Source organism: Pan paniscus, chromosome 8 (assembly GCF_029289425.2).
Source record: "Pan paniscus chromosome 8, NHGRI_mPanPan1-v2.0_pri, whole genome shotgun sequence".
Classification (NCBI taxonomy): domain Eukaryota; kingdom Metazoa; phylum Chordata; class Mammalia; order Primates; family Hominidae; genus Pan; species Pan paniscus.
In genome coordinates this window covers 99,504,815-99,525,079 of record NC_073257.2, presented here as the reverse complement: position 1 = coordinate 99,525,079, position 20,265 = coordinate 99,504,815, and the positions used below count along the sequence as shown (strand labels likewise).

Here is a 20,265-nt window from a genome sequence, read left to right as displayed (position 1 = left end):
GGAGGACGTAGCCCGAGGGATGATGGCTTGGGAAAAGAGGAAAGAGAACTGGGGGCATCGGAAAAGCCCAGGGTCTGGGGGAGGCGGGAGAGCATCCAGGGCGGGTGGGAGGACCGGGACAGCACACGGGCCGCCCGGGGGGTCACCTGCGACGTCGGGCGGCGGCAAGCCAGGGTGGTAGTGCTGCCACAGCCCCTGCAGGAAGGCGGCGCTGCTATCCATGCAGCGGTGCTTGGAACTGGTGATGAGCCGCAGGCGGCCGTAGTTCTCACGGCTGAAAAGGGCCGGGAAGAGCGAGGCCAGACGCAGCGCCAGCTGTCGCATATCCTGCCGTCCCTTCTCTACTAGCTGCCCGTCCATCCAGTCCGCGTACCACAAAGGCCAGTCGGCCAGCGCTGCACCCAGGTCGCGGCTGCCGGTACTACTAGCCCCGCCATCCCTGGACCCGCGGGCCTGCAGCAACCCGTGCAGCTGCCTCAGCTTGCGGATCTGTTTGGCCGTGGGGTAGCGGGTGCCGTGGCGAATGAGGGCGACCAGCTGCACCGGGGTGCAGGTCCCCTCCAGCAGCTCAGGGTCCCGCCACGGAGCCTCGGGACCCGACAATAGCACGGGGTTGACATCCTCGTAGCGAGTCTTGGTGCCGAAATAGGGGCTGAGCGACGAGGCCACCGGGTCCCTCGGCTCTAGAAGAGAGCAGCGCGCAAGCGACGAGAGCAGCGCCGCAGCCAGGGCCGCGGCAGGCGCTACGGAGGTCCGGAGGAGGCAGCCGGGCGCGCGGCGCATCGTCGGGACGGTCAGTGGAGTGCGCCGAGCCGGCTGCAGATGCCCAGCTTCCGGCTCCGGAGGGCAGGGGGCGGGTCTGGAGGGCGCTTCCGGCCGGCGGCCCTCGGGATGCGCTTCGCTGTTCTCTAGGAGGTACCAACCCCTGGCGGTGGGTCTTGCGTCCCGGCGGAAAGCTCCGAGGAGTCCTGTAGACTTGTGGCTCGGGTGGAGCCGGCGGAAAACCCCGAGAAGCTTGAGACAGCCGTGGCTGAGGTGGAGCCGGCGTCGCTGCCCTGGAGCGTGGGCGAGTTTCCTCTTAGCCGGAGCTTCAGGGATTGACTCAAAGACTCCTCCGCTTTTTTAGTTGTTTTGGGTGTGAATACAGCCCGGACTAAACCTTAGTCGCCCAGACTAAACCTTAGCCTCCCAGGCTGCCAAAACAGCACAGCTTTTACAGATGACTCTTACATCACCATCCCTACTCTGTGATACTGTGTTTTTCAAAGTTTAGTGCCTGAACCATCAGCATGAAATCTGCCTGAGACGGTTGTTGAAAATTCACATCGCTGGGCCTTGCGGCAGGATGCCTCTTGAAGCCCAAGGTTTTTGTTTCGTTTTTTTCCATTTGAGTTTGAAAATAAACAGGATACAGTAAAGCAGAGAACTTGGAAAGGGGCTTACATTCTGCAGGAATTTAAGTCCTGAATCTTTGGTATAATCTTGACCTGGTCTACCAGAGCTAACGCGGACATCAGTGAGACAGCACCCTAAAAGTTCTGTGCTTGTTGTTCCCGAAGGCTTAGCGAGTAGAGACATAGCAATCTAGAGAATTTGGGTGCATTGAGTCATGGCCCAACAGATTTACTCTATTATTAAGTATGAGCTAATCTGCTTTGCGAAGCAAACATGCTCTGTATTTACCACCACTCCAGATTCATACGTTCCTCCCATGTACTTACATACTCAAATCAAAAGCTGGGTTTTTTAATAGGTTATTGCTCAGAATCTTTGACCCCAAAAATCATAAATCTGAACAATACCTTGTTTTTTCCCACTTGAACTCCAGTTTATTTGCCAGCTGGGGAAATAATAAGTATTACAGAAGTCGTACGGTGATCCAGATTTAAGGAAATTGGGACCACGTTTTTGTTAAGTTAGCTTTTGCTTCAAAGACACTATTACATTGCTCTTTGTAAGCCCATCACCATCTTTACTCCTTTTCTCTTTAAGTGTCTCCTTGGTTTAGAGAGGTGTACCTCTAAGTTTAGGCGTGCCTCTAAATGTTAACCAAGAAGAAACGGGGCCAGCCTATGAATGCTGAAAATTTGGAGACGTTCTGTGCAGGAAACCATCTTTAGGGCAACAGATGTTCTTTTCGATATGCTATTTTGTAGCCTGTCAATGCCTGAATATTCATGGTCAGTGATATTTCTGTAGAACTTTGCTCAAATTAGCATTTAGTAAATATCCGCTCCTTCTTAAAATAGACATTCTAACCCGTATGCTCTATAGGCTGAGTCGCCTGATAATATTTCTAAGTGCATTCAGCGAGCATTTGTTCCAGGTTCATCTCACTGTATTTTGCCTAATACATATGCTTATTAATAACTTCTCACACCCAATCTTTTGAGTCCTAGGGGTTACCAAGTGTTCCCAAAGTCATTATTCACTTCTTCCTTATGAAGCAATCTTTAGAGACTCCACTTACAAAATGTATGGCACAGTACACATTTTTATACATGAAATTTGCCCCTAGTTTGATTTTATTTTCCTTATCTAATTCCTCATCAATTAATTTTATCCTGTTTTATACACTTAGGTATATCAGCTCCTAATTATTTTGATGTTATGCCAAGATAACAATGATAAAGTAAAAGTAAGCAATGCCTCCATGTTTTTGGCTAGGAAAAAGCCAAATATAAAGAAGACGAAGAGTGCTTAAGCTTTGGACCCAGACTCTAATTAGCTCTGCCGCTTATTAATTGAGTGACCCAAGTTCTCTGGGCCTTAGTTTTTTTTTTTATCTGAAAATTGGTAATATTAGAACCTATATCATGGGATTATCATGACAGAGATGATGTATTTAAAATCCATATGATAGGCCACTATAAATGATATTTTTATCATTACTAATGTTCAGTGTGATTATTCCTGTGCTAAGATGCCTAGCTTTCTAGCAATTACATGGATTACACTTACTCCCACTGAACATTAAAGTGCATGACTTTCACAGGCAACACATGCATCAAAGATCATTTCATAACTTTCCTAATAATAAAAATCCACTCATTTCACTTAAAATGGATATCTTGTTCTTAGAGCACTAAGCAGCCTTTGAAAAAATTTAAAAAGGTCACAGGCCGTGCTCCTCATTTCATGCCAGACCATGTCTGAATTATCTGGGCACTCTGTAAATTGGATGCCCTTTGACATAGGTGCCCACTTGGTCCAATCAGGTAGTACAGAGAAGTTTGCATAATGCGAAACATGGCTATTCCTTTGCAGAGATCATGGGAACATCACCTCCCCTCATAAGAAATTGTGGGTATGGGAGCAATATATTTGGCAAATCTAACACAATACAAGAGGCAGAAAGGAAAATTAATGGTTCAAGGTCCTTGCAGAGATGGGAGAGGACAGAACCAAAAACACAGGTAGAGAATTTGATTTGGGCCAGAAGGAGATGAGACCTTATCTTCTAAGAGAATGTTAGAAGGATGGGTGAACATGGGGATAAATTTGTAGATCTGGCAGGAGGGAGTTCATAGAATTCAAGCCTGATGGCCTCAGTTTCCACAGTAACATAGGAGACAAGTTTGAAAGATGGGGGAATAGGAATTAAGTCTTGAAATGTGAAAATGGTTTGGATTTGCAACTGAGAGAAATGGGAAAGTAATGGGAAAGGATTGACAACTAAGAGGAATGGGAGAAACAAGTAGAAGTTTGTATGGTCAGCTCTGGAGATCCAACTGAGAATGAATTGCTAGTGGTTCTGCAATTTTATTTAGAAGCAAACATTATCTGTTGTATTTTTTCAGAGTGGAAAAGAAAAAAAGTTTAACTTGATGGTCCTACATTAATGGGTCTTGAGTAGAACTTCATTTCTAATCAATCCACTATACGAAAGGATAAGCTCAATTATTTTTGCCAGATTATCCATAGGATTTCAAAAATAGTCATTCAGCTTTTAAGATTGCATGGTGTCAGCCAGGCACAGTGGCTCATGCCTGTAATCTCAGCACTTCGGGAAGCTGAGGTGCGTGGATCACCTGAGGTCAGGAGTTCGAGACCAGCCTGGCCAACATGTTGAAACCCCATCTCTACTAAAAGTACAAAAAAATTAGCTGGGTGTGGTGGTGGACGCTTGTAATACCAGCTACTTGGGAGGCTGAGGCAGGAGAATTGCTTGAACTTGGGAGGTGGAGGTTGCAGTAAGCCGAGATCACGCCATTGCACTCCAGCCTGGGCAACAAGAGTAAAACTCCATCTCAAAAAGAAAAAAAAAGATTACGTGGTGTCATATATAGTATTTTAAGTTAACAGCCATCTACTTTACTTTTAAAGAAGTTACTAAGATAGTTTTCTGGGGATGAAACAATAAAGGAAAGGAAACAGCTAAATTCTGTAGGGAAACAGCAAGGCTCTCTATGTAAGCATATACAATACTAAGAACATGGTCTCAGAAGTTAGACTTTCTGGTTTTCAGATTCCAGCTTCATCTCTTATTACCTGTGAAATATTTAAAAAATTAAATTATTTTGCCACCATTCTTTTTCATTGTAAAGTGGGGATAATAACACCTAGCCATGAGACTGTTGAGAGGATTAAACGAAACAGCTTATATAAAGACTTTATATAGTTTCTGCCCCCAAATAAATATCAGTTGCTTTTATTAAGCAGAATTAAAGGGTTTCTTATTATCACGTCTCTCTTAAATAAACTGACAAATAGTTTTTCATAGATATTTATTATCTCATAACTACATTAAGCAACGAACTTTGTGCCTATGCCAAGAAAGTTTGAGCTTTCTTATCTTTCTGCCCTGCTGTTGCATCATTCCTCTTTTAACAGTTGCCAGATGTTGATTTAGTGTTTATTGGCTTTTTGTTGCAGTGGAAGCCAACAGAAGAGGGGTCCATGTGTACAGATAGGGCTGGAGTGATCCATGTTCCAACAGCAGTCCCTTTAACCTCACTTGAATGTGGAGGCTGCACAGGTCACAAGTCTGAAGACTACAAGCTACCTTTGCTTAAAAGGAACCACACCACCGCTGATAGCTAACTGCTAGATTGTTCTCCAGCATATCAGAGCTACATTGAATTGCTTGAGTTGTGCTTCAATTAATGTAGAGATCTTCACTGAATCGCACATAACTATTGAAGTAACCTGCTGTTTACAGTCTCTATCATGCTCTGCCAAGAGAGTTATTTTACAGTGACAAAACTTCTCTTCTGGTGCCCTGACACATCCTAGGACTTTGATGTTGGTAATTCTTTCCCCTCAGCAAATGTTGGTTCTAAATCCACAGAACTACTTGAGAAACTAGATGCAAAATTGTAGTAGGTTTAAACTATCAATACTCTTTTTTTTTTTTTTTTTTTTGAGACAGAGTCTCTCGCTCTGTCACCCAGGCTGGAGTGCAGTGGCGCGATCTCGGCTCACTGCAAGCTCCGCCTCCCGGATTCACGCCATTTGCCTGCCTCAGCCTCCCGAGTAGCTGGGACTACAGGCGCCCACCACCACGCCCGGCTAATTTTTTGTATTTTTTAGTAGAGACGGGGTTTCACCGTGTTAGCCATGATGGTCTCGATCTCCTGACCTCTTGATCCGCCCGCCTCGGCCTCCCAAAGTGCTGGGATTACAGGTGTGAGCCACCGCACCCGGCCTATCAATATTCTTTATATGTTTTGCTATTCCCATTTAAAAGAGGGAAACTGTAGCTATACACTTTCTAGTCATGTTCTTTGGTGATTTTCCTGCACAAACCAACACTGTTGTTCAGAAATATAATTTCCCCTAGAATTACCCTCCATCCAAAACATATTATTATTCTGTCACAGAGATAAATAATGGCTTTCCAAATCCTGGTTAAAAAAACCAAACACTCTCTTCTCTGTATTTTTCCAGAACAGGCATAGATGATGGCAATTGTGTTTTACCATCTTTTTTTGTTTTTCTGAGATGTTAGTTTTCTAGGATATGGAAATCTTAGGATTCATAAAAAGTGAAACAACTTTTTGAAATGTTAGTTTTCCAAAATTGGACAATCTTTTTGAGCCATTCTATTTTTAGGACTATTGGTTAGCTGACTTTAGAGCCTCTAATGTTTCCTTATTATTTCAAACAATAGAGAACTTTCTTCCCCCCCACGTTTTGAGACAGGGTCTGGCTCTGTCATGCAGGAGGCTGTCTGTAGTGCAGCGGCACAGTCTCAGCTCACTGCAACCTCCGCCTCTTGGGCTCAAGTGATCCTTCCACCTCAGCCTCCTGAGTAGCTGGGACTGTAGGTGCAGGCCACCACATCTGGCTAATTTTAAACAATAGAGAACTTCCAAAACAAAAGTTCTTTATTAATTCTTCAAGAAATCTGTTTTTTACTTAGTCGATTAATGTCCATTTCATGTTGCCTCAATAGCCCATATATGAATCACTCTTCTTGCAGATTTTGTTCAGTTTTGTTGTATGTAGACCCATCTTTCTTTGATTGAGTTGGTTTCTTTGATTGAGTTGATTTGTCTGTATTATATATCAGTCAGTATTAAAACCCAAACAATACCTAAGCCAAAAAAGCAATGTAGGCACCTGTGAACTCACACACTTGGTTGCAATTGCTTCAGTAAAAAGGACAGTTTACACTCAAATTGAAGCAACCATTATGTTTCCACAAACAACATTCCTTATTATCCCACCTCACCTTTTCATTCTTCCTATGCTGTCTAATCTGATTCGGTACAAGAGATAAGGCAGGTACTGCTAAATGATAACTTAGATGCAGGGGCCATCATGAAAATATTCATCCCATATCTTACATTAAGCAAACTACTAGCAACTGTTTGTTGAAAAGTATAAATGAATAAATGAAAATAGGACAGATAGGCAGTGGGGGAAGCTAAAATATGGAAGTGTTATTGCTTTGCTTTATGTGGTATAATGATCTGATTTTATCTTCCCAGCTCTCCCAGGAAGTATGCAGAATAATATTTATCTCATATTGTGGATGTGGCAATCAAGACAGAGAGGCTAGATGCTTTACCTAAAGTCATCCAACAAATATTTGGTAGAACCAGTGCTAGAATACAATAAATGGAAACAGAGTTTATTTTTGTGTTTCTTTTCCTAATACTTGCCCTATTCCTGACAAATGAATAATGGCTTCAGAAGGTGTCACTTGTTGCTAGGGCTAAAAGGATAAATTTTACCTGTAATGCCATAGCACTTACTATTAGTTAACGACCCAGTATTTATTCTCTTTTTTTCTTTGGAATCTTTGGAATGCGTAAATATTTGCCTCCCAGGAAGCTCACTTTATCCTCTCCTCAGGAAAAAATCCTGATTTGGTCTGAACCAATCTTGGTAACTATCTTTCTTGCCAGTTTTGTTTTAGGAATGGGCACGCAACTCAGTTCTAGCCAATGAGATATGAGGAGCAGTCTACTGGGGAGTTTCTGGGAAAGTTTGTTTTTCTTGTCCTAATAAACAAACAAGTAATGGGGTCACTGGATTGGAGATCCTATTGAGTCAAAGGAATATTGAATTTGACACAGTAAAATAGTCTGGAAGGAAAGGAAATGATATTCAGTAAATGAAATGCTGAAAATTGATATTATGAAGGTGGCACAGTAGTTGTTATTGATTAAATGAAACAGTTGAGATTAAGAAAGTTTAGCCAGGACAAGTTGTATAGCACAAATCATTTCAGGTAAAGAAGTTAAAAAAAAACCCTGAGAGGCTAGGAAGTCCTGGCTCCAAACTTCTGCTCCTGCTGGACTTGAGCCCCACTAGCTTCTCATCTTCCACTAATCTATGCACCCCTCCTTTCCCACTCCTCAAAAGCCGAGCTCACTCAACAACTTTAATTTTATTCAAATAAATTATTTACACAGACATTTTGTTTTTAGTAGATGTTATTAGTGATTAGGAAAAATGAAAGAGATTGACATCTTTCAATTGACAGAGATGCCAATAATTTTAAGTATAATTTTTTAAACACTTTGTTCTTAAAATGAGAAAGAAATGCAAGGAAGGGATCACTACCCTGGGCGTTAGCATGTCCGAATATGATAACTAAACCTGCTGCAATGATCTTGCAACCAGGGAGGAGCTAGCTTGAAAATAAAGCCAACACAGTGAGATGACAAGCAGAAAGTGGAAAGAACCTAAGTCATTGATGATGCTATTGAGCTGATGAATTAAACCTGGAGTGTATGTTCCATGGGCTTCTGTAAGGAATTAAAATATTTTTACTGTTTAAACCAGTGTTTCATTGTTTTCTGCAGAAATCCTAATTGGCATAAAGAAACTATTGACCGATTAACCCCACTGCAACCTCACCTGACCCCTTAGGATGTCCTTTCATGCTTTTCTTGATTTTGTTGAAGTTATGTATTGAGAATAATGGAAAATCACAGAAGGCGATTTTCTGATCCCAACTCCTTAGCTATGACCTTGTGTCTCTAGCTCATGATCATGGTTTATGAAGCATGGGAAGGACTGGGAAAAGTAGAAAGTAGGTAGGTAAGATGAGATGTCTGATGATGGAGGTTATTGGGGTCAGGACAGGTGGGTAGGCAAGGTGAAGTGTGTAAGCTAAGCAGGAAATGCAAATGAAAATCAGAGAGAAGGTACCCCTTCAGAACAGATTCTTAGAAAGCCATTATTAGGAACATATGGGCCACATCTTTGAGGAGAGTTGTGGAATTCACATTACAGTAATGGCATCACTTAGATTCATGCTCTTCTCTCAGGGAGAGAAATCAATATTTATAGGATATCAAAGGGTCTTCATCATGTGTCTCAGTCTGTTTTTATTGCTATAAACAAATACCTGAGGCTGGGTAATATATAAGGAAAAGAGGTTTATTTGGCTCACACAATTCTGCAGGCTGTACAAGAAGCATGGCGCCAGCATCTGCTTCTGTTGAGGGCCTCAGGAAGCCTCCATCATGGTGGAAGGCAAAGGGGAACCCGTGTGTCACATGATCAGGGAGGAAGAGAGCAAGAGAGGGGAGGAAGGTATCAGATTCTTTTTAACAATAAGATCTCATGGGAAGTAGGAGTGAGAACTTAATCCCGTGAAGACAGCACCAAGCCATTCATGAAGGATCTGCCCCCACAACCAAAACACCTCCCAGTGCGCCCCACCTCCAACATTGGGGATCAAATGTCGACATGAGATTTGGAGGAGACAAACATTCAAACTTTATCATTGTGCTTGTTTTCTTCAGAAATAGACCGAATTGATATGTTTCATGATGACATTATGATCTAAAAATGAGAGTTTATTTCAGTTTGTCCTGTATACACCCAAGAGGTCCAGGATATTATTCTGTCTGTCTACCACAAGTCCTGCAAACTAGAAGATGGCCTTAACATTCAATCTAGGGTGGTTCTGCCCAATGACCTTTTGTCTTTCCTCAGTGTCTTCCAAAGCACATAGTAATATTCTATCATGAATTATATGAAAGCTGTTTACATGGATTAAACAGTAAATCTGACAAACAGGCTGCTTTTTGATGACTCTAGATATATTTATTCTTACATTTTAGACATTTGAGAAAAAAATCAAATTTCTTAATACTTTATGTTCAATTGAGTTTGAAGCCATAAAGAGGAAGGAAATAATAAGGATTAGAGCAAAAATAAATGAAATAGAGAATAGAAAAACAATAGAATCAATGAAACAAAAAATTAGTTCTTTGAAGAGATAACAAAGTTGACAAAGCTTTAACTAGATTAAGGAAAAAGAATACTCAACTACTAAAATCAGAAATGAAAGACACTACTACTGATTTATAGGAATAAAAAGGATTGTAAGAGAATTCGTATAAGAGCTATATGTCAAAAAATTGGATAACCTAGATGAAATAGACAAATTCCTAGAAACACACAAACCAACAAAGTTGACTCAAGAAGAAAGAATGAATCTGAATAGATCTATAAAAAGTAATGATATTCAATTTTGGTTGAATCAGCAACCAAAACTATCCTAACAAAGAAAAGCCCAGGAACTGATGACTTCGCTGGTGAATTCTACCAAACGTTTAGAAACGAATTAACACTAATCCTTCTCGAACTCCTCCAAAAAGTTGAGAAACAGAACCCTTTCTGAGTCATTCTATGAAGCCAACATTACCCTGATACCAAAGCTAGACAGACAATACAAGAAAACTATAGCCAAATGTCCCCTATGAATGCATTATAGATACAAAAATCCCCAACAAAATACTAGGAAATTAAATTCAGCAGCCCTTAAAAGAATTTTACACTATGACCAACTGAGATTTGTCCCAGAAATGTAAGAATGGTTTAACATATGAAAATCAGTCGATGTAATACACCAAGTAATAGAATGAAGGAGTGAAAAACTCATGATCATCTCAATTGATATAGAAGAACATTTGAGAAAATCCATTCCTCCTTTATGATAGAACTGTTCAACAAACCAGGAATAGAAAGGAACTGTCTCAACATGATAAAGACCATGTATTAAAAACTCACGACTAACATCATTCTCAATGGGGAAAAATTTCAAGCTTTTCCACTAAAATCAGAAGCCATGGATGCCTGTGTTTGCCACTTCTATTCAACATAGTATTGGCAGTTCTAGCCAGACCCATCAGGCAAGAAAAAGAAATAAAATAAATCCAAATTAGAAAGGAAGAAGTAAAACTATCTCTATTTGCAAGTGATATAAGTGTAGAAAGCCCTAAAGAATACCAAAAATAGCCTCTTAAAGCTAATAAACAAATTTAGCAAAGCTTCAGAATACAAAATCAACACACAAAAATCAGTCGTGTTTCTACACACTAGCAGTAAAAGATCTGAAAAGGAAATTAAGAATTTTTTATTTACAGTAGTACCCAAAAGAATAAAATATTTAGAAATCAATTTAACCAGGAAGGCAGAAGACTTGTACACTGAAAACTACAAAGCATTCTGGAAAGAGATTAAAGTAGACTTAAATAAATGGAAAGAGATCCTGTGTTCATAAGTTGGAAGACTTAATGTTGTTAAAATGACAACGCTACTCAAAATGATATGTAGAGTCAATGTAATCACACTATTAAAATCCCAACAGCGCTTTTGGCAGAAATGGAAAAACCTATTCTAAAATTCATATAAAATTTCAAGGAACCCAAAATAGCCAAAATAATCTGAAGAGGAACAAAGTTGTAGGACTCACATTTTCTGATATTAAAATTTACTACATAGCTATAGTAATTGAAATAGCATGGACTTGGCACAGAGATAGACAATATAGACCAATGGAATAGAATCGAGAGGCCAGAACTAACACTCACATCTATGGGTAATTAATTTTCAGCAAGGGTTCCAGGACCACTCAATGGGGAAAAGGACAATCTCTTTAACAAGTGGTGTTGGGGAAACTAGATACCCACAAGCAAAAGAATGAAGTTGGACCTACACTTTTACACAATGTACAAAAATTAACTCAAAATGGATCAAAGACCAAAATTTAATGCTATAAAACACTTAAATATTAAATGCTATAAAACTCTTAGAGGAAAACATACTGAAAAATCTTCATGACCTTGGGTTTGACAATGGTTTCTTAAATATAACATCAAAAGTACAAGTGATGAAACAACTGATAAATTGGACTTCATCAAAATTGTGTATCAATTGACACTATAAAGAGAGTGAAAAGATAACACAAAAAATTGGAGAAAATGTTTGCAAATCATATATCTGACAAAAAACTAATATACTCAGGCATTTCTTTATGGCAATGCAAGAATGGCCTAATACAATACCCAAAAGAATTGGACGCATAAAGAATCCTACAACTCAACAAATAGAAGATAAATAACTCAATTTTTTTAATGGACAAAAGACTTAGACACTTCTCTAAAAAAAAGACATGTAAATGGTCAATAAGCAACTCAAAAGATGCTAAAACCACAATGAGATACCACTTTGTACCTACTAGAATGGCTATAATTAGAAGAAAAAATAACTAGTGTTGTTGAACATGTGGAGAAATTGGAAACCTAGTATACTGCTGGTGGGAATGTAAATGGTTTAACTGCTGAGGAAGATAGTTCGGCAATTCCTCAAAACATAAAACAGAATTATCACCCAGTAATTCTACTCTTAAGTATATACCGGATATAGTTTGACTGTTTGTTCCTATGCAAATCTCATGTTGAAATGTAATTAATCTCCGGTGTTAGAGTTGGGGCCTGGTGGGAGGTGATTGGATCATGGGAGTGGTTTCTCATGAGTGGCTTCACCATCTCTAGCTGTCATCAAGATTGTGAGTTCTCACAAGATTTGATTGTTTAAAAGTGTGCAGCACCTCCCCACTTCCTCTCTTGCTCTGGCTTTTGCCATGTGACATGCATGCACCCACTTTGCCTTCCATCATGATTGGAAGCTTCCTGAAGCCTCCCTGGAAGCAGATGCTGCTATGCTTCCTGTACAGACTGCAGAAATGTGAGCCAACTAAACCCTTTTTTCTTTGGCACTTACCCAGTGTCAGGTATTTCTTTATATCAATGCAAGAATGGCCTAATACAATACCCAAAAGAATTGAAGACAACAACTTAAACAGTGACTTGTACACTAATGTTCATAGCAGCATTATTCACAATAGACAAAAGGTAGAAACAACCAAAATGTCTATCAAAAGATAAACGGATAGGCCAGGCACGATGGCTCACGCCTGTAATCCCAGTACTTTGTGAGGCCAAGGTGGGCGGATCACCTGAGTTCAGGAGTTCGAGACTAGCTTGGCCAACATGGTAAAACCCTGTCTTTAAAAAACAAACAAACAAAAAGATAAATGGATAAACAAGATGCAGTATATACATACAATTATTATTCAGCCATAGAAAAGAAGAATGGAATACTGATACATGCTATAAGATAGATGAACCTTGAAAACATTATGCTAAGTGAAATAAGCTAGACACAAAAGGATAGTGTATGATACCATTATGTGAAATATTTACAATAGGCAAATTCATAGAGACAGGAGGTAGATTAGAGGTTACCAGAAGTTACCAGGGGCTGGAAGGAGAGGAAAATGGGAGTTTTTGCTGAATAAGCAGTTTCTATTTGGGGTGATGAAAGGGCTTTGGTAATAGATGGTGGTAACGGTTGCACAACATTGTAAATATAATTAATACCACCAAATTGTACAGTTAAAAATGATTAAAATGGCAAATTGCATATGTCTTTCTCCGTTTGTGTTGCTATAAAGGAATACCCAAGGCTGGGTAATTTAAAGAAAAGAGGTGTATTTAGCTTATGATTCTGCAGATTGTACAAGAAGCATGGCACTGGCATCCACATCTGGTGAGGGCCTCAGGCTGCTTCCGCTCATGTCAGAAAGGGAAGGCAAGCCAATGTGTGTGGAGATCACATGGTGAGAGAGGAAACAAGAAAGAGGGGGGTAGTGCTAGGCTCTTTTAACAACTAGCTCTTGGCCAGGTGAGGTGGCTCATGCTTGTAATCTCAACACCTTGGGAGGCTGAGGTGGGAGAATCTCTTCAGCCCAAGAGTTCAAGACCAGCCTAAAAAAAAAAAAATCCCATAAAACCTAGCTCTCACAGGAACTAAGAGACCAAAAACTCACTCACCTGCAACCCAGGGAGAACATTAATCTATTCATGAGGGATCTGCCCCATGACCCAAATACCTTCCATTAGGCCCCACCTCCAACACTGGGTATCCAATTGCAACATCAGATTTGGAGGGTCAAATACCTGGGCTACATACCCTTGTCTCTAGAAAAAATATATAAAATTTAGATGGGTGTGGTGACGCATACCTGTAGTCTCAGCTACTTTGGAGGCTGAGGCAGGAGGATCATTTCAGCTCAGAATTTTGAGGCTACAGTGAGTTATAATCAGGCCACTGTACAACAGCCTGCAAGACAGAATGAGACCCTATCTTTAAAAAAATAAAAATAAAAATAAATTAATTACTTTTAAAAAGACCTTGTATTGCATGTTGGTAAACATAAGTACATTTGTTGGGACTATGAAATAATTCACCCACAGGATCAATGTTACAAATTGTTATTTGCATCTCAATTTAGTTCGTTCAACCCAGAATTCACATTTGCCATAAAACTGTAGTCAATGATTCAATTAACCTACTGATAACCAAAGGGGAAAGCAACATATTGAATCAGAAATAGTTTTATCAACTGGTGTCACCAAAGAAAAGCAGGTTTCACTAGTGTTGAGAAAATAGAAAGTTTTCTATTGATTATGGAGAAATTTCAGTTCAGTTTCTAGAAGGTTAAATGCCCCAATTTATTTTTTTTAATGACTGTGTTAAACTAAATAATGGCCTCCATTATTTCCATATGCAAATCCTCAGAACCTATCACTGTTACGTTATATGGCAAAAGGGAATTTGCAAATGTGATTAAGTTAAGGATCTTGAAATTGGGAGATTATCCTGGGTTATCTGATGTCCCCAATGTACTCACAAGGATCTTTATAAAAAAGGAAATGTGAGACAAAGGGAGAGAAGGTGATGTGATGAAGTAGAGGTCAGAGTGATGTGGGGGCTAGATCCAAGGAATGTGGGCAGCCTCTAGAACCTGAGACAGACAGGGAAATGGATTCTCCTCCTAGAGCCTCCAGAAGGAAAGCAGCCTTGCCAACCCATTTGAAACTTCTGATCTCCAGATCTATACAATAATACATCTGTGTTTTTTTTTTAATTTTTATTTTTTTAGGGACAGGTCTTGCTCTGTTGCTCAGGCTAGAGTGCAGTGGCATGGTCTGGGCTCACTACAGCCTCAACCTCCCAGGCTCAAATGATCCTCCTGCCTCAGCCTCCTGAGTAGGTGGAGCTACAGACATGTGCCACCACACCTGGCTAATTTTTTTATTTTTTGTAGAGATGGGGTCTCACTATGTTGCCCACCCTGGTCTCCAACTCCTGGGCTCAAGCAATCCTCCTGCCTCAGCCTCCCAAAGTGCTGGGCTTAGAAGTGTGAGAGTCACAGTTCCTGGCCAATCTGTGTTATTTTAATGTTTAAGTTTGTCATAATCTGTTACAGCAGCAATAAAAAACTAACAAAATGACTAATTTTACTTCCAAACCCATTGTCTCCCTCCCTTAAAATAATTTTATCACAATAACTATTTTTATATTACAGTCACACACCACATAATGACCTTTTGGTCAATGACAAACTTCATATACAGTGGTAGTTCCTTAAGATTGCAGTGGAGCTGAAAAATTTTTATTGCCCAGATATGTCAGAGCTGATCATGGTACAACACATTACTTACATATTTGTGATGACGCTGGTGTAAACGAACCTACTGTGCTGCCAGTCCTATAAAAGTATGGTACATACAATATGTACAGTACATGGTACTTGAAAATGATAATAAACGACTGCGTTATTGGTTTATGTACTTGCTATATTATACTTGTCTTATTATTTTAGAGTGTCTTTTTTATACTTAAAAAAAAGTTAACTGCAAAACAGTCCTTCAGGAGGTGTTCCAGATAAGGCATAGTTACCATAGGAGATGGCAGCTCCATGCATGTTACTGCTCCTGAAGACCTTCCAATGGGAGAAGATAAGGAGGTGAAAGACAGTGATATTGAAGACCCTGGCCCTGTGTAGGCTTAGTCTCATGTGTAATGTGTGTTTATGTCTTTTTGTTTTTTGTTTTTTTTTTTGAGACTAGGCCTCACTATGTTGGCCCACGCTGGAGTGCAGTGGCTGTTCACAGGTGCAATCATATTGCACTGCAGCCTCGAACTCCTGGCCTTGGACAATCCTCCCACCTCAGCCTTCTGAGTAGCTTGGATTATAGGCTTGCACCATAGCACCTGGCTATGTCTTCATTTTTAAACAAAAAAGTTTGAAAGTAAAAAATAAATAAATAAAAATTTTTAAATAGAAGAAAGCTTATAGGCTGTGTGCGGTGGCTCATACCTGTAATCCCAGCAATTAGGGAGGCTGAGGCAGGCAGATCACTTGAGGCTAAGAGTTTGAGACCAGTCTGGCCCACATGGTGAAACTCTGTCTCTATTAAAAATGCAAAAATTAGCCAGGCATGGTGGCACACTCCTGTGTCCTAAGCTGCTCGAGAGGCTGAGGCATGAGAACTGCTTGAACTTGGGAGGCGGAGGTTGCAGTGAGCCAAGATCATGCCACTGCACTCCAGCCTGGACAACAGAGTGAGACTCTGTCTTAAAAAAAAAAAAAAAGAAAGAAAATGAAAAAGAAAAAACCTCACTGTAGTCTCCACCTCCTGGGCTCAAGCAATCCTTGCACCTCAGCCTCCTAAGTAGCTGGGACCACAGGCACACACCACCACACCCAGCTAATTTTTGTATTTTTTTTTTTTTTTTTGGTACAGACAGGGTTTCATCATGTTGCCCAGGCTGGTCTTGAACTCCTGGGCTCAAGAGATCCTCCTGCCTCTGCCTCCCAAAGTGCTGGGATTACAGGCATGAGCCACTGTGCCTGGCCTAAGTGTACCACTTTATATCTTCTATAGTTTACTTTTACTGTACCTTTTCTACATTTAGGTACACAAATACTGACCATTATGTTACAACTGCTTATGGTATTCAGTACAATAATAGGCTGTCCAGGTTTGCAGCCTAGGAACAATAGACAATGCCATATATAGCCTAGATGTGTTGTAGACTATACCATCTATGTTTGTGTAAGTGCACTGTATGATGTTTGCACAACGACGAAATCACCTCATGATGAATTTTTCAGACTATATCCTTGTTAAGTAATGCATGACCTTAATCAGGAATGAGTCAGAGCAGTATTGTAATCTTGATGAAGATGTTGATGTAGATAATACTCCCATTTACAATGCACTTGCCAAACACAAGGCATTGCACTGAAAGCTTTACATACTTTATTTAAAAACATTTTACAACCTTTTAGGTAAGTACCATTAACCACTTTTACAGATCAGAAAACAGGGTCTATGAGGTGAAATAATTTGTCATACAGTGGTGATGTAAATATGCATATAATGAAAGAGAATCGGCAAGTCAGAAGTGATTTTTGTATTTCTTTTAATAGATTAAGGGTACTTACTATCAGCAAAAGAGTGAAAGTCTGACAGAAAAGAAAAAGATGGAAAGAAATGTGGGGATGTGCAATTCCTTATGTTGGTTGGTTCAGCAGAGCTTTGCCATTGTTCAGATGGAGTTTAGGCAAGCAAAAGACGACCAGCCATTGCTGGGTATTTGAACATCAGATGTTCATAAGGCTTAGGTATTCTTAAAAGAAAAATTTATTCTCTTAAAAATTCTGAAAAAAAGTTCTCTGTATTAAAACTTCATAATGAACATTGCCACATTGTATATTAGGCACAGATATTATTTGTTGGAGTTTTTGGTAATTGTTATTTTTGTAACTGGAATATTTAATATATGTTTTATATATATTTATTTTATTTATTTATTTTTTGAGATGGAGTCTCACTCTGTCGCCCAGGCTGCAGTGAAGTGGCACGATCTTGGCTCACTGCAACCTTTGCCTCCCAGGTTCAAGTGATTCTCCTGCCTCAGCCGCCCGAGTAGCTGGGACTACAGGCACGTGCCACCACGCCCAGCTAATTTTTTGTATTTTTAGTAGAGACGGGGTTTCACTGTGTTAGCCAGGATGGCTTCGATCTCCTGACCTCGTGATCCACCCACCTTGGCCTCCCAAAGTGTTGGGATTACAGGCGTGAGCCACCGCTATATATTTTGCAAACAATAGCAAATCTAGAGGAAATTCTTTGAAGTAAGAAGCAGTGGTACTTAAAACTGGCTACTTGTATTTATCATCTCTGTTTCAGTTTTTTAAGAAATTCAAAATTTTTACAGAGAGTTGATAAAAACATTTGATGATTTGGGGTGCAGATGAAGGATGGCTGGTATTTGAAAAATAAATAAATAAAGGTCTTCCTTGATTCTTAATGTTTAGACTGAAGGCTTCAGTGGAGTTTCTTCCTCAGCCTGAATTCCAGTGATAATGTGTCTGTTCTTGACATGAGCAATAACTGGAGTACTTAGGATTAAACAAAATATTAGATGTGCCGGGCCAGAGGAGGTGAGGAAAGTCTAAAGTGATAAGGTGCTAGTCAGCTCAGAGTGGCTGTTTCAGATAGCGTAATACAGCAGACTAGAAACTTGTCGGAAAGGAAAGGTATCAGGCAGGAGATAAATGTACACCCACCTTAGCTAATGTAAGGAGCTGAAAACTCTATTTTGAATTTTTATCCTAAACATGGAAATAACATCCTTATGAGAAATTGAACACTAAACAGACATATTAAACCAATTTTGCTTATTGAGACATCTGTTCATTCATTTATTCAACAGCTATTTACTGAGTGGATACTTGGTAGTTTTTAGGCCTTAGAATTAACCCAAGACAAACTTGTGAGGTAGGAAGTTGCATTTCAGTCATCTCACTACTTTGCTCTTTCTTGAGACTTCAGCCTTCCCTTTCCTCCCTCAGGTTTTGGAGCTTAGAAAATAATAATATTAAGCTTCAATGACAAGACTGTTTAAAATAAAAAATGGTTGGGCTGGGCACGGTGGCTCATGCCTGTAATCCCAGCACTTTGGGAGGCTGAGGCGCACAGATCACGAGGTCAGGAGATCGAGACCATCCTGGCTAACACGGTGAAACTCCATCTCTACTAAAAATACAAAAAACTAGCTGGGCGTGGTGGCAGGCACCTGCAGTCCCAGCTACTTGGGAGGCTGAGGCAGGAGAATGGCATGAACCCGGGAGGTGGAGCTTGCAGTGAGCTGAGATGGCGCCACTGCACTCCAGCCTGGGCAACAAAGCGAGACTCTGTCTCAAAAAAAAATAAAATAAAATAAAAAGTAAAATAAAAAAATAAAAAAAAATTGTTGTGTTCAGTGGGAGATAATGTGTTAAGGAAAGAAGGATGTTAAGTTCTACTACTTGTAGATAGGTGGAATTATTGTGTCCTTTGTATTGTTTTTGCTTTCCTGTCATAAGATATTCCTTGGTTTAATACTACAATAAATACATAAAAATACACATAAGAAACTAAACAATAAAAAGAATGTGTTAAATAATTTTTTTTACCATTTCAGGTTTTTTTTCTTTCTAATTCAGTTAATCAGTCCTGCTTTGCTTGTTTGTCAAGGTTCTTCAACTTGCTTAAAAACTTTTTCAAATTGGTCAAAAATTAATCTTTCAAATTACTACAGGCTTACAAAACTTTTATGCACCATGCAAACATCATGAGATGTAGTATGGGAGGTAAGGAATATTTAACCTGCTTCAAACTTTTAAGTATTGGACATTTGGATTGTTTTCCACTTTACCCCATTACCGACAAAGTGGAGCAGATATAACTGATTAATATTTTTAACCAAATATTTTGACTTAAGTATCGAATTGCTTTGGGGTCTTGAAGGATATAATATACTCTGAAAGAAAAGTAGAAGGTGCTGATGATACAATGAATTAGGAGGACCTATTTTGTCGTGGGAACTTTAGAGAAGACTTTTTGAAGAAGAGTCACATGTCCTACCTCAATCAGTCTACAAGCGCAAGGAAACAACTTAGAGTTCGACAAAGTCATATTTATAGATTCATTGCAGTGAGGGAGATCACACACAGAACTGTGAGGCATCTCACTCACCAAACAAGGACAAGATAATCATTATAGGATTTGGGGGAAGAGTAGAGTTTGGGTGAGATTTAAATGAAACCATTTAAGTGGCTTTTGATGAACTCAAAGCAAATCAGGAGTCAACATCAGGTCTGGGCAGGATCCAGGGTTCTGCTTCCTTGAAAACTAGAAAGTTATAAGACAGATATGGATTATTGTGTCCAGAAGCCCTTTTCTTAAGCTCTGTGGCTGGAATGGAAATGGAGGCTGATTCTCTGTGTCAAAGTGTTTTAGAGTCTCCAAGACACTATGATGTTTTATGTTATAATAATATAATTTCAAATGACAAAGTTTCTTTTCTAATAGCATATAATTTTAAAGAACAAAGTTTCTTAGCAAGTAAGAAAACAGTAATCACTCAAAGAATGGGGTTGTTATGAAGCTTTATCACATGTCTTTGGGATAACTAGTTTCCCGTAAACTTTGCAGCTAGTTTTATCAATGTTTATTAATCCAGCTTGATGAGTGATGGAACAGATTTTTACTTTCTAAGTCCCAGCAAAAGCTTCCCCTAAAAAGAGAGAACCAACCAAGAGATAGGGGAAAATAACTTTCTGGAAAGAACAAAAAAACAAGCATGAAGGTTGTGAGCTGGTTCTGGACACAT

General features: G+C 39.7%; 1 protein-coding gene and 1 long non-coding RNA gene across 4 annotated transcripts in view; both read right to left on the bottom strand.

Annotated features, from left to right (window-relative positions):
* Positions 1 to 4,845, bottom strand: part of MINPP1 (multiple inositol-polyphosphate phosphatase 1) — a 52,901-nt gene extending 48,056 nt beyond the window's left edge. Inside the window, exon 1 of one of the 3 annotated variants that reach the window (XM_008962844.4) lies at positions 147 to 4,845. In XM_008962844.4, the coding sequence (XP_008961092.1) occupies positions 147 to 783 (637 nt within the window). In that variant the 5' untranslated portion in view covers positions 784 to 4,845. The remainder of the gene's footprint in view (positions 1 to 146) is intronic. The other 2 variants (XM_003810495.6, XM_034931055.1) reach the window with 2 other exon arrangements.
* A 2,401-nt stretch (positions 4,846 to 7,246) lies between these two features.
* LOC134731140 (uncharacterized) lies at positions 7,247 to 19,896 on the bottom strand. The gene is made up of 2 exons (XR_010113259.1): positions 13,778 to 19,896; positions 7,247 to 13,520 (listed from the first exon to the last, which is right to left on the bottom strand). It is a non-coding gene; the product is annotated as an uncharacterized LOC134731140 (long non-coding RNA).
* Between the last annotated feature and the right edge of the window lie 369 nt (positions 19,897 to 20,265).